Source organism: Bos taurus, chromosome 1 (assembly GCF_002263795.3).
Source record: "Bos taurus isolate L1 Dominette 01449 registration number 42190680 breed Hereford chromosome 1, ARS-UCD2.0, whole genome shotgun sequence".
Classification (NCBI taxonomy): domain Eukaryota; kingdom Metazoa; phylum Chordata; class Mammalia; order Artiodactyla; family Bovidae; genus Bos; species Bos taurus.
The window spans coordinates 10419693-10434949 of NC_037328.1; the positions used below are offsets into that span (position 1 = coordinate 10419693).

The 15257-nt window shown below is 39.9% G+C and overlaps 1 protein-coding gene across 7 annotated transcripts in view; it reads left to right on the plus strand.

The window, feature by feature from the left end:
• APP (amyloid beta precursor protein) overlaps positions 1 to 15257 on the plus strand; it is a 312207-nt gene that overhangs the window by 187924 nt on the left and 109026 nt on the right. For 4 of the 7 annotated variants that reach the window (XM_005201139.4, XM_005201140.4, XM_005201141.3 and 1 more), the window contains one exon: positions 15037 to 15170. In XM_005201139.4, coding sequence (XP_005201196.1) covers positions 15037 to 15170 — 134 coding nt within the window. Of the gene's footprint in view, positions 1 to 1587; positions 1645 to 15036; positions 15171 to 15257 lie in introns of all 7 variants that reach the window. The other 3 variants (XM_005201137.4, XM_005201138.4, XM_010800926.3) reach the window with 1 other exon arrangement.

Sequence of the window (15257 nt, forward strand, 5' to 3'; positions counted from 1 at the left end):
CCTATGAAGCTACCTATCTATGTATCTATCCATTCCATGAGGAGGCAGTGTGATCTGCTCAATAGTTACTCAACTTGAATAGTTGAATAGTTACTCAACTTGATAAAGTAAAAGTGAAAGTGTGCATTTCTCTTTTGAGAGACTCCTGCCTTTTTTGCATGATTCTGGAGAGGGTGACAGCCATTTCCTAAATACGATTACCAGGGATTATATAAATTGTTTCCCAGTGTGATCAGAGTATTATGCTAAACAACAAAGGGCCTGCACCATCAAGACCTTCTCTTGTGAAGCCGGGTATAAGTGGAATCTGCTGGAAAAGTTCTTATTGGTCTCTTATGTGAGAGATGCCGCCCTGGCTACTTGCTGTGAGAACAGGTGTAGGAGCTGGTGGCCCTGAGGGCTTCTTCTGTGGCTCTGAAGGGAAGACTGTGGCTTCCAGCTCAGAAGACTCCTTCAGTTTCAAACAAAAAAGTTAATTAGGTCAGGTAACTTGGAGGACGGTGGTGGATTCTGTTGCCTGCAGCCTCTTGAACAGAGGACTTTTGTTATAATGATTCTAACTGGTTTCCCTGCTTGGGGGAGACTTCCTGGCAGATGTCCAACTTTTTCCCTGTTTCCCTGGGGTGTATTTACATTTTGGAATATGAATATATATGCATGGGTATATATATAAATATATACATATAATAAGAAAGAGGGTTTTAAAAATTATTAGTAGTTGTGAATTTGCTTCAAGAATTAAAAGGTATCAGGAATTCCCTGACAGTCCAGTTGTTAAGACTCTGAGCTTCCATTGAAGGGGGCATGTGTTTGATCCCTGGTTAGGGAACTAATATCCCACGTACTGCAGGGTGTCACCAAAAAAATTAAAAATTATGCACACACCCCCCCCCAAAAAAAACTCTACTATTACCTTCAAAGCACACCATCTCCATTTGACTATTTTGAGTTAACTCAGACTGGTAGCCAGAGCCATGGGCATCACAGACCAGATGGAGTCTCTGCATGGCACATCCTTTGCCAAGAAGTTTGCAAAAGAGATGCTCCCAACGAAGGTATAATGGACAAGCAGTCAGTACTTAGTTTCAAAGGAGATGGGTTATAGAGTAATAATGTCAAGAAAGCAAACAAGAGAGGCTGAAGGTCAGTTACAAGAGTGGACAGATGTAAGTGAACAGTAAAGGCCTCAACAAGTAGCCAGAACTGAGGGCCAGGGCTGCCCTTAGAATGGTGAAATGAATGGAGTACCAGGAAGAAAAGGTGGGTGGGAACTGTTGATGCTGAGACTAAGCAGCTAGATGGGAGCAAGAAATGCTTCCACAGGGTACTGGGATGTACTATCAGAGACAGAATATCCACAATCCATGATTTTTTGTAGAAATATATTTTATGTTATATATTTACTTTGGTTCCATGTTGTTTAGTGATACGGCTCAAACTCAGGATATTTGTTTCATTTTTGTTTTTAAGTCAATATTTTTGTTTCTGTTTTTTCCTTTGGTCAGTAGAATCATGTCATTGAGTTTCATCCATCATTCCCATGTTCCTATTTTTGTTTTTAGTTATATTCTCTTATTTTCTCCATAGTGTCCCACAGTTTACTCAAGACCACCCAGGAACCTCTTCCCCAAGATCCTGTTAAACGTATGTTGTCATTCACTTGACGGAAGGGAGGAGGGAGGAGTATATTGCATGGCTGGATTGTAGCTCCAGCATCCTCACCTTTGCATGGTTTTGTGTTTCTCGAACACCTGTCTTTTAACAAAAATGTTTATTTCCATTGCCTTGCTTGTAAGTCCATGTGATTTTGCCAGGTAACTCTTCAGGCTAAGAGCTTTGACCTAGCTTTTGTCATTTCTAATCAGTTTCCTCTTTATTTCATATGGTTTTATAAAATACTGTTTATACAGCCTTGTTTTGTATTTTATTTGGCATCACTATTTTACTTCCTAAAGCTCACAAGATGCTATGATTTAGCAAGAGCCCATGAGAATAAGTGACTCATGTAAGCATTTAATGGGCATGCATTGTACTAACTATGTGGACTAATACGTATGCAGAGGCTTCAAGTATGTGTGTTTACAGACAGCTGTTAGGCTTTAGGAAGTGAACGGTCACTTCTAGAATTCAAGACTTCTCCTTCCCCTCCCTGAATGCACCACTAGTGGGAAAGACGTGTCCAACTTCTGATTTCATCATTAAGATGCAGAGAAAGCACTTTATAAAGAAATCCTATGTCAGCCTGCCTTATAATATCTGTGCATTGTGATGATTTCAGTTGGCCTATCTGTTTAGCTTTGTTTAAAACATGTGGTGTCAAAGACATAATCACTTATTTAAAATTTGGATTATATCCCAAAACACCTGCCTTATAATATCTGTGCATTGTGATGATTTCAATTGGCCTATCTGTTTAGCTTTGTTTAAAACATGTGGTGTCAAATACATAATCACTCATTTAAAATTTGGATTATATCCCAAAACAGATTCATCCAACATTAGGTTAGGGATGATAGAAAACACTGATGCTTGTGGTTGCTGGAGGGAAAGACACAACTGGAGTTGTAGCTTGGATACAGTGAAAATTAGCATTTGTCTTTATCATCCTGAAAAAAAAACCCTAGTCTCACAATTGATGAAGCTAATGATCTTGTCTTTAAAAAGATAAATTTTAGTTGAAAGTATGGCAAGTAGCTAGACACAGAAGAAGGAGGAAAAACTATAGATTTTATATTGTGAGATTGAGAGTACATTGAGCTGCAAGGAGTGTTGCATTTTATGAGGCATTTTTCATAGATCATCTCTTTTCTTGGGAATTTTGTGTCCATTTTCCTCATTTCCTTTGAGCATGCAAGAAAAAACATGAAGCTTTAAGAACTTGGTGACTTGTCCCCAGCCATCATAGCATCACAGGTGGCAGGACCAGGTTTAAACCTAAATGATACTGTGGCTATGACCTCTGCTCCAAATGGCCAACAGTTTCTGATACTGTTTGCTAGGTTAGCAAATAGAAGCACGTTTTAAGAGCACAGAAAATTGTGGGAAATGGATGACAAATATTAAAATCATTTTTTCCTAAATGCCATGAATACAGCCTGAATCAATAAATTAAATCTTTCCCACCCTTTTACAAAAACAGTCATTATGTTTACTTTAAGTTTCATTTTATATCACTTTAAGCATATAAAAAATTATCTTTTTCTATTTTTATTCATTACTGGGATTGAGCATTATCGTTCGATAAATTTCTTTTCATGGAGTACTTGTTTTCTCAACTCTTTGCAGCAGACATTGACTATCTGTTGTAATTTTCTTTTTCCCAGTCATTTTTTCCATCTACTTGTACTGTGTTTGGGATCCTAACACCTTTCCATTCTAGGAGGGGAAGTGATTAGGGCAGCTATATTTTCTTGTCTACCTACAGAGGCTGTTCAATCACTGAAAGTGAAGGGTTTTGCAGTTCTAGTGCAAACAGCTGGGAGAAAGCATATAATTTCTAGTTATTTATAGCCTGCACAGCTCCGCTCTCTTATTTATAGCGAAGCTGTACATTTGAATTGAAAATCTCATGGTCATCTGGAGGTCAAATGCAGTTAGCAGGCTGGAGTTCGAGAAAATGAACCAAACTGAGAAAGGTGAACAAGCTTGTTTGATTCGACAGCTGAGGCTTGCTCTTGGCTGCTTCACCAACCTAGGGCTAATTGGAGGACATCGCGATTCACAAAGGTGGGTGGTCTTCTAGGCTTCTCAGTCCGAGTTGCTGCTAGTTAAATAATAAGTGTGAAACGAGCTAGAAAAAGCTCTTCAGTTAAACTGATAAGATGATTGCTTGTGTGGAGGAAAAGTATGATGGTCTTCATTATGAATACAGTAATTTTCTTATCAACACTTCCTATTATTATAATTAGGCATTTCTAGATTTTAAATCTTTGTCATAAAACCCACTTTTGAACACTGCAATTTTAAGAGATACTTGAATATGTTTTTGGTTGTGTTATCATAGATGAGAATCTAAGCCCTAGGTAGAGGTACTTCCCTGCCGGTCCAATGGTTAAACAGCCACCTTGCAATGAAGAGCACATGGGTTCGATGCCTGGTCTGGGAACTAAGATTCCACATGAAATGGGGCAATTAATCCTGCATGCCAAAACTAGAAATGACCCAATGCAGCCCAAAAATAAAGGGAAAAATGCAATATGTTTTTAAAAATAATAAACTACAAGTAGAGAGGGTAGAGACCTGAGGCTAAGAACTTTGATTTCACTCATAAATTTATGGATTTGAATCCTTTAAAAAACCCCTTTTGCATTGGGATTACAATCTTATGAAACCTGGGTTTTGTGGGTTAGGACGATGCCAAGGTTTCACATTCACTTGGCCCAGTGCAGTGTCTATGAACAATAAAGTTTCTGCATAAATATTTATTGATAAGTTCATGTTTCAAATGTGAGAATATGATCTTTTTTTCCCTAGTGCTCTTCCCATCAGACTGCTTCTCAAAAGGCAAACAGATGCTTTTAATCTCAAAGAGTGCCATGCCAATTTCTAGTCAGCCAGCTGCACCAAAGGGTCTGGCCAAAGGGAATGACCAATGACTCTCATCTTTGGCCCCTTCCCCTGCAGTGGGGTTGAGGCACAAATGACATCTAACTCAAGGTCTTTCAGCCTCAACACGGTTGACATTGGGGGTCATTTAATTCATTGTGGGTGCTGTCCTGTGCTTAGAGGATATTTAGCAGCATCCCTGGCCTCTACCCATGAGATGGCAGTGACACCAGCCCAGCTGTGATAACTAATAATGCCTCTAGATCTCACCACAGTGCCTTGTGGAGGACAAAATGGCACCCCATTGAGAACCCCTGATCTTAGACTAGTAGTTTGCCCACATCTGATTTCAGACATAACCAGGCTGGTGGAAACAGGTAAACCTTCCATAAACTTGAGGGCATTGCTGAAGTGTCAGAATGTCAGAAGCCTCCAGTTCTCAAAGATGTTTATGAAATTCAGTTTGTTATTCCACTATCCTAGCTCTCTGTATTTGCAAGTTAAGGGAGAAGTTGGGCTTCCCAGGTGACTCAATGTTAAAAGAATCTGCCTGCAGTGCAGGAGGCATAGGAGACGTGGGTTCGATCCCTGGGGGTTGGGAAGATCCCCTGGAGGAGGGCATGGCAACCCACTCCAGTAGTCTTGCCTGAAGAATCCCTTGGACAGAGGAGCCTGGTGGGCTATAGTCTATAGGGTCACAAAGAATCAGACACAACTGAAGTGACTGAACACACATGCACGCAAGGGCAAGGTTGCAGTTGCTCTTCTGAGTTTTCTACTTCAGTGTAAGCACTGCTAGAGAAGCAGAGAATAAACCAGCAACCCCCTGGGTTGGACGTGTGCATGATTTACCTCTTCTGTTTCATCTTGGTTTCATAGAGTCCCAACTTATGGTAGAGAAGGGCCATCTGTAGACACGCCGTGTGGCCTTGCTACACAGATTACTCGACATCTAAAATGCACTTTGGGATCGTGTTCATGGCCATAGGGTCTGTGCAAAGGTTTAGCTCTAACCTCATGCAGGTTTGGGGTAAAGATTGATTTCTAGGCACATCAGAATGATCCAGAGAGCACAAAAATAGACTAGTACACTTCCAGAGAATATAAAAGGAATTGGAACACATCAGATAAGGCCAAACCACTGTCCCCAAACTCTGAGGTTATTGCCTTAGACGCTGTTTGCAAACAGTGGATAACCCCTGTGTGGCCTTTGAATAGAAGGTGCTGTCCCAGCTTTGCAGTGCCCTGTCATAACGCCAAGGCCATCTCGTCTTTGGCCAGACTTGAAACATTGTTCTTCACCATTCTTGTTCTTCTGATTGTGAAAGAGCAAATATTAGTTCCTGTTAGCACATTCTCTCATACTAATGGAACTCTGATGTTTCTTATGAAACTGCCAGGCATTACTAAAAACAATTAAAAGCATTAAAAGATACAGTGGTGCATTAAATTATGTGCTACATCAGTGCCAATAAATTCGGTTCCATTGACAAGTATGAGAAGCCATGTCTTTCGTATCCAGAAATTGTCATGATAAAAGCAATGCTTTTTTCCACCAGACTATCACAGTGAAAAAACCAAAGATTGAAAACAATTGATTTGCTTAGCAAACCAGCATTTAAAAAAAAAAAATCTCATTTACTAAGAACAGTAAAAAATGCCCTCATATGTGTGCTCTCTTCCTTAGCTCTTTCCAAAGAAGAAGTGGATAGCTCAGTAAGAGTCAGCAATGGGGAAAAGGGATAGTTAAGGAATTTGAGATTGACATGTACACACTGCTGTATTTCAAATGAATAATCAACAGGGACCTACTATATAGCACGAGGAACTCTGCTTAATGTTATGTGATAGCCCAGATGGGAGGGGAATTAGGGGGAGAATGGATACATGGGTATATTTGACGGAGTCTGTTTGCTGTCCACCTGAACTATCATAACATTGTTAATTGGCTATATCCCAATATAGAAGACTTCCCTATAGCTCAAACAGTAAAGAATCTGCCTGTGAGGCAGGAAACCAGGGTTCGATCCCTGGGTTGGGAAGTTCCTCTGGAGAAGGGAATGGTAATCCACTCCAGAATTCTTGCCTGGAGAATTCCATGGACGGAGAAGCCTGGCGGGCTACAGTGCGTGGAGTTGCAAAGAGTTGGACACGACTGAGTGACTAACATGCACAGTCCAATATAAAATAAAAAGTTTAATAAATAAGTTAAAATTATGTACATTATGTTCGATCACAGTCATCATACAAAATAACCTCCAAGTTATGTGAATATAGTATATAGTATGTTATGTATATTTTACCATAATAAAAATTGTATGAAATTCAGGGAAAAGAAAGTCAGCAAATATTTTCTATAAAAGGCCAGTGAGTCAATATTTTAGGTTGTGCAGGCAAATGGTCTCTGTTATAAGTACTCAACTTGGCAGTAATAGTGTGAGAGCATTCTCATATAATAGGTAAATGAATAGATACAGCTGTGTCCCAATAAAACTTTATTTAGCAAAAGAGACCAGCAGGCCAACGCCTGATTTAATAAGCCCGTTGAGCCTGGGACATGTTGCTACTAACTTTAATTTCGAGGGACCCCAGAAAAGTTAACCCAATACTTGCCTTCAATAAGCTGACAGTTTAATCAATATGATGAGACTCAAGGATGTGCCAGAATTAAATAAAACAAAATGCACAAGTGAAGGGAAAGATTGCTGTGAGAGACTGACAAAGAATGAAACTAGTTTTATCCTGAAGACCTCCATAGAGGTTAAGAACTCTATCGGCTTTCATGGCTATGTGCGTCACTCAGCTGTGTCCAGCTCTTGGTAGCCCCATGGACTGTAGCCCACCAGGCTTCTCTGTCCATGGGATTTCCCAGGCAGGAATGCTGGAGCGGGTTGCCGTTTCCTCCTCCAGTGGATCTTCCTGACCCAGAGATCGACAGTCTCTATGAAAGTGGACAATACTGAAGATCTTGACTTTTTGAACTCATCTACTGAGCGTCAGGTGACTATGGAAGGTCATCCCTTTATGGTCCACTGTGAATGAAATGGAGCCCAGCTCTGACAAGTTGACAAAAATACAGTAACTGAAGCTTACGATGTCCTGAATGCCAGGGAATGTCACTGTGACTTCACACATGGTTTTCAGATTCAGACTGAACTTGCTCTTAGGTTTTGGTGCATTGCGCTAAATAGGGTGTAAATATTAACAAAAATCACACCAGCATTCATCTCATTTCACATATTTGACAAAATTCCCCCGTCAGTACTTGTCCATAAGACATAAAAAAGAAATAAAGCTTGACTAGAGTAAACACAGCCCAGATAACATTTTTATTACCTTCTGTCCACACAATGCATCGATAACCTGCCAACTATGATTGCACTGACTATAAAATAAGCGTGATACAAGGGCATATCCATGGAAGTGCTTTTGTTCTTTTTTTTTTGTCTTGTAGAGAGTCCGGTATCACATGTAAAGATCACAAACTTTATTTGCACATTATAAATGTCTCATCTAACTAGGACTTGATAAATATTTGAGCTTAGAAGGCATTAGGGATTTTCGTTATTTTGCAGTTGGAGGAATAGACTTTTTTTCTTTTTTTTTTTAAAGTTGGGGTGGCAGTCTATATACTCTGCCATGTTGCGAGATGAAATTTTTTCATCAAATCTTCCTTTACAGGCTTTTATTCCGTACATATCAATTACCCTTATTGCTACCCATCATATAAATCACAGTCAGTTCGTGTGACTGCATTGCTAGCTCCATATAAAATAGGATTTTCAGTGATAGGGCAGTGACTGGGTAGGTCTTAATTTACTCTTATCTTGGGTTGTCAATGCTATAGAGATAAATTGTCTTTTTGCTGATGAAAGGAGACCCACCAAATTTTCTTGCTAGAATCTAACATGTATATATTGACTAAATGCCATTCATGGGTGTCTGCTTAGAGAGGTAGTCATAGTTGTTAGTGTTTGAAGATGGTTTCTCCTTTTGTATCCTGTGCCTTAAAATTATGTGTCACCCCTAGAGATTGAGGAAATGAACAAATATCAAAATGATCAGGGCAATTTTGCACAATCAGGGCCATGTCTCTGATACCCAGTTCTTGCTGTCTTTACTATGACTATGACAGGGAGTATTATGCAGTGATTACAAAATCAGAACTAAAATGAGCATAAATGAGCATTTGGTGCATTTGCAGCTAAATTTGATTGTGTCCCTGACACAGGGGTTCTCCATCTGTGCTAAGAAAGGGATCTCTGCCACATCCCATCTTGGCTACCTGATGGGAAGAGCCAACTGATCGCAAAAGACCCTGATGCAGGGAAAGACTGAGGGCAAGAGGAGAAGGGGGCGACAGAGGATGAGATGGTTGGATGGCATTGCTGACTCAATGGACATGAGTTTGAGCAAACTCCCGGAGATGGTCAATGACAGGGAAGCCTGGCGCGCTGCGGTCCATGGGGTCGCAAAGTCGGACAGGACTTAGCGACTGAACAACAGCCACCACATCCAAAGACAATAGGCATCTTTATTTGAAGTAACTTCCCTTTAAATTATTAAATTTTCTAGGAGGAAACAAAGGGATGAAGATGTTTCCTTGGCACCATGTCACCAATGATGGTAGTGGAGTTTTGTGGCAGGAACATCGGGTGCAGCACCAGAGTTTGTAATAAATTGAAAGCAAATCCACTTTTCTCCCCCACCATCCTCACCCCCTCAAAAAGTAGAGCTGTGGCTGATACTAACAGAGATTACAGTGTGAAGTGGAAATGTTGTGATAGGCATGGATGCATCGTTATCAAAACTGAAGTGAACCTTCACCGACTTGTGAAAACAATACTAACCTTTAGTATTAGGTTACCTGTGGTCTGTGGTTTAGGAAACAGCATTCAGGAGTGAGAAAAAGAAGCCAACCTATGCCCTTTCTCATGGCTCTGTATGTGGGCATGGGGGTACCTTCCATGAGAACCCCTCACCACCTCCCTGCTAACTTTCCAAGCCATCCTCATCTTCATCTTTATTAATACTCTTGAAAGATCACCTTCTGCTTTGTCCCTTAGCAGACAAAACAGTCCTTTTATTATTTATTTATTTTTGATGTGGACCATTTTTTAAGATCTTTATTGGATTTTTTTTTTTACAATATTGCTTCTGTTTTATGTTGTGGTTTTTTTGGCCCCAGGGCATGTGGGATCTTACCTCCCCAACCAGGAATCGAACCCACACCCACAGCATTGCAAGGTGACGTCTTAACCACTGAACCACCAGCAAAGTCCCTGAAATGATCCTCTTAGAACACATCACATCAGTCTTCTCTCCTCCAGACAACCCCCGTGGGCTTCTCACAGTCCTTACCATGCTTCAAGGCCCTTCATAGTCTGTCACCTTTTCCTTTCGCCCTGTCTCACTTGCTTCCTCGCTTCTGGTCACATAGACCTTGCTCCTCTTGGGATTTGCCAGGCACACTCACCTCCAAAGGCCTTTGCGCTAGTTTCTTCATCAGCCTGTTCTTCCAGCAGGTAACTCGGAAATAAGACTTCAGTTCAGCTCTTCGTGTAAACCTCACCTTGTGAATTAGGCCGAGCCTGGCCGCCTACTTACTGCTGCAGTCTCCCCCCACCTTCCTGGCACTCCTATTTTTCCTTAACCCTGCTCTTGTTTCTTTGTCTTCACAATACAGATCACATTGTAACAATGTGATTTACTGTTGTCTTGGTGTGTGTACAGTGCTGTTTTTTTCTCTCACTAGACTGTAACTCCACCAGGAAAACGGTCTTTGTTTCACTCACTGGTTTCTGCCATGGGTTTTAGGGGCTGTAATATTTGTTGATTTGTTGAGTGGAGGAATAAAGAAATGAACAGGCACACACTCGAGACGGCGGAGTCTACATCCCAGCCGCTATGCAGCTTCTCAGATACCTCTAACCTCCCAGGGTTGCAAAAAAGAAAAACAACAGGAACCTTCTTGAAAGCATTACTCACCCAGAATGCCACTGAATTCTTGGAAGCAGGATGTTTCAGACTGTGGCAGTCACATGCTATGAATCGAAACTGCATTTCTGTTTCATGTTTTTATTTGGTATTACTTTAGACACCCATTCTTAGTATTAAAAGGAATACAACTATATTCTATGAAGCTGTGATGAGACTAGACTAAGAAAAGCAATATGAAGGTCCCTTAAAAGTTAAATGCCTATGCACATGATTGAGTGGGCTGCTAATGATTTGGCAGCTGGAAGTCATAAGTTAGAGCTGAAGATGGTTAAGGCTGATTTTCCTCAGAAGGGCGAATAGACCGAGTGGGCATGCTTGCAGGAGGCACGAAGGAGCGTGAACAGAGACCACAGGCTAAAAGATCATTCAGATTCAAGCTCAAGGAGCTCTCTCTGCTGACCTCTGTTTATCATAGCCCTACTGCTGCTGCTGAACGCTGGTTGGAGGTCATCCACCAGATAGTATTCAGAGCAGGAAACTATTTGTTACAAAATAGGCTAGCGGTTATCATAACAAAGCATATCTTTTGCCAATACAGGTTGTTCATTAACAAACCAAACCCTTCCCAGTTCCCCAGACATGTCGATGGATTAGCCCCTTACTGCTTAAATATTAACTTTATAGCCTCTTCATGGTTTACCCAATCCTGAATTCAGACTTACTTGTGTGTGTCTAGGGATGTGAGTAAGTTGTTGATAGTCTTTCCTTTCTACACAATAAACGTGTAACAGGCTAATGTTTTTTTCCTCCCCACACATTAAATGAGAACACAATAAAGTCCCTAGCACAGTAGACACTAATGAATGGAGGATATTATTATTTGGCCAACCTGGAAATCTGAGCCTGTATCAGTTTTTAAGGAATCTCAGAGGTCTCTGAACAGGATAACTGCTTTATGTTTTTTGTTTTTTAAAAAAATGCAACAAAAATAAACTCTCCAGTTAGTTTCTATTTTCTAAAGTGGTTTAAGTGACCAGTGGTGTACAGCTTCCTGTTCCCCTGTGGCCTGGAACATTCCTGACATTCCTTGACGGTCCTTCCCCCAAAGGAAGCACCTTGAAAGGGTAGGGGCAGTAGGGCACAGGCTTTCCTGCCCCTGCCTGCCATGCTTGTTATCTCTCTGGCCTGCCATGGACTTGATCACAAAATAACGGCCAGTCCTGGTGTGACCATGTCTGTAGGATGTAGGAAAATTAAGAACATAGATGCTGAGCTCTCTGAACAAACTTGAAACATTTTCCCCTTTCTCCTCACCAGCTGCAGGGCAATCATAACAGTATACTACATTCATTTTAAAATATGAAGATGTATCATTCATCTCTCCTTGACTAGACAGTGATCTGATTTCTGATTGGTGTGAGTACAGGAAATTTTCAATGACTTACACCAATTGAGATAGAGGGCAAGTGCGAATGACTAAGAAGTTTGAATTAAAAATTAAAAGAAGGAATTCTCTGGTGGTCCCATGGTTAGGACTCTGAGCTTCCACTTCAGGAAATGAACAGGGATCACAGGTTCAGTTCCTGATTGGGGAACTAAGATCCCACATGCCACAGCATGGCCAAAAAATTAAAAAGAAAAGGAAAGAAAGACAGCTTCTCTTAAAGTCCTCAACCAAAGGAAGCATCAGGGGCCAGCAACAAGGATTTACTGAGAAAGATTCCTCAATTAAATGAAATACATTTGTAATAAAAGATTTGTATTTACTTCCTTGTTCCCAAAATTTGTTTTAATACTTTAAATATTTTTCATCCTGTTAATATAACTTGCTCGCTGATTTCTTCATTATTCTTTAATTCTTAATATTACAATGCTACATTTCAACTTAGGCTAATAAGATTACAGTGGATTCAGATTGTAGTGTTTCTCTCTTTCCATAAAACAGTAGATCTGCAAATTATAAGAGCTGGAGAAAACCATAAGTTACTTCCTACTTGTGACTTTTACAATTTCAGTTTTCCAAACAGGGTGCCATGCTATGGTTACAGCACATTACAACTGTTGGCTATCTTGATCTGTGAATATGACCCTAAACCTTTATACATTTTCATTTATCCAAAATGTAAAATACAGTTAGCCTAATTATAGCATTCTGCCAGGTTATACTATGCCAAAAGAACTTTAATTTGTTCTCATTTGCTATCAGCAAAGATGAGAAAATGATTAAAACCTTGGGAAAAATGCTAAATACTACTTCCATGTCAGGTGGGGACATGACATGCATATCGATATATGCATATTGCGTATTGATTTGCTTAAGTTGATGCAGAAAAACATGTACCTTTGTTTTTTAAGCCAAAAAAACTTAATTGAAAATTATTTCTCAGTCTTAAAAATTAGGATACATTTTTAGTAATTTCAGCCTTTTATGCAAATCATACTGAAGATTTTTTAGAAAAGTACATATTTTTTTTCCTCTCCATGGTACCTCATGGTCCTATGTGTAATTCATTTTCAGTAGATGTGAAATAAAAGTAGCTGGTTCTTCCCGTGGTTAGGATAAGTGCTAAGATTTGAATTAGGATAGAACAGTGAGCAAAGGAGAAGGGCAGGGTGCTAACGTGAATGAAGCGCCCTGTGTACCACCCTTTCTGTGGAGTGACAGACACGTGGGGCGGCATCTCATTTTCCCAGCACTCCTAATAAGTTGGCATGTTGTCACCGCTGGATAGATGAATAAACTGGAACATGGAGTGCTTAAGTCACTTGCCCTGGGTCACAGCTCATCTAAGAAAGACTGAATCAAGCTGTGATTGAAACCATGGTGTGCCCGATTACACAGTTGGTGTTCTTTTCCTCCTTTCTTCCTTTTTGCGGCTGAATACATACTCCCTTGTCTATTACACAGAAGATGGGGGCTGATGTCTTTCAATACATATACCCTCTGCCAATTTCAGACCAGTCAACTCAAAAATCCCCTGGTATTTTGGGGAAAAAAAATTTCAGTAATATGCCCTGCCTCCTTCCTTCTACTTCAGAAAAACATCTGGATTGACAACTAAACTGCTTTTATTTTTTTTAGAAAAGAATTATTACACAGTGATTGAAGTAGAAGGGAAGAAATAAGAATGAATACTTCTCTCTTTAAGATTAGATTCATTATTTAATTACGTAACAAGAAAGCGTTCTTGTTTTAGAGCCTTTAGGTGGGAACATTCCAGATGTTTTTTTTCCCCTTGCTGTTCAGTCATGGACTTCTGTCTGACTCTTTGAGACCCCATGAAGCACTCCAGGCTTCCCTGTTCTCCACTATCTCCCCGAGTTTGCTCAAACTCATGTCCATTGAGTTGGTGATACCAACCAACCATCTCATCTTCTGCCCCCGCTTCTCCTTTTGCCTTCAATCTTCCAAACATGTGTAAAAGATACTTATCTTACTGTTTAGCTTCAAAATGAGCTAGCAATTAATTCTTCTCACTTAAATTCTTTTTGTAATATTAGGTCTCAAATATAATAATAAAGTAATCAGGTAAGGTTAGCAAAGAAGAATACTTAGATTGGTGATGGTTGACTAATCTTTTGAATAAAACACTTAAATTGATTTGGCTTGAGAATATAGTGAAAACACCTAATTTCATTTTTTGGGTTGAACATGCTTTCTTCTTTAAATCAAAATCTTGTTTTCTTTTCATGTTGGGTTTTTTTTTTAATAGGCTCATAAATGCTCTGAATTCTCACTAGTCATTACTGATCTTTTGTAAAACTGCTGGTATAGGCATTATAATTTACTCGGCTCATGAACTTCAGACATCTTTGCTTTATAGTACATACACTCTTCAATTTTATGGGTATTTATTTTTCTACATAATATAGCAGTATGTGTTGCAATTCAGGAATATCCCTCAGCAGTCTTAGTGGAATTCAAAATAGAAATCAGTTTCCTTTTGACAACTGCTGTAATGAATTGGTTGACTACTGCCAAATTGTGAAGATAGAAAGCTCCTTTTGTGATTTCAAAAATGAACGTATTGACATTTATGAATTTTTCAGTAATGTTTCAGATACTTTCTGACCAGATATCTAAAATCCAGTGTAGGATTTTCTTCATTCTGAGGTGCAGTTATTCTGCAGTATGCTGATTTTGAGATTTCCTTGCCCTTTTCAGAAGTCTTAAGGTGTGATGTTGATACCACCATTTACTTTCAGGATTACAAACATTACTGTCTCAAAACATAGGGATCTGATGCAGCATATCTGTGTTAAACAACTGTTTTTGCTCTATGCATGCTTGTTTTGCAGGGAATTTTAAAGATATTAAAATCACAAAAAAGAACTATTTTCCAGATTTTCCTTCACCTTATTCTTAAAAGGGGTGAAAGACATCCATACTGTGCTGCAAAATGTCTCATGGTCTTTTAAACGGCATTAACATCTTGTTCGTGCTTCTTTACTAAATTCTTTGTTCTGGAACAATCAGAAAATAAGGTTTTCTTTTGAAATGACTGGATGTTCTGTCACTCTCCTTAAACCTTCTTTCCTTCTGTGTTATAGTTCCTACAACAGCAGCCAGCACCCCTGACGCCGTTGACAAGTATCTTGAGACTCCTGGAGATGAGAATGAACACGCCCATTTCCAGAAAGCCAAGGAGAGGCTGGAGGCCAAGCACCGTGAGAGGATGTCCCAGGTACCTGTGGCTGTCCATCCTTTAGCCCTACCACACTGGGAAATCTGGATTTGCCCCTGTCTCTGTCTCGCCAGGGGCCCTGTGACT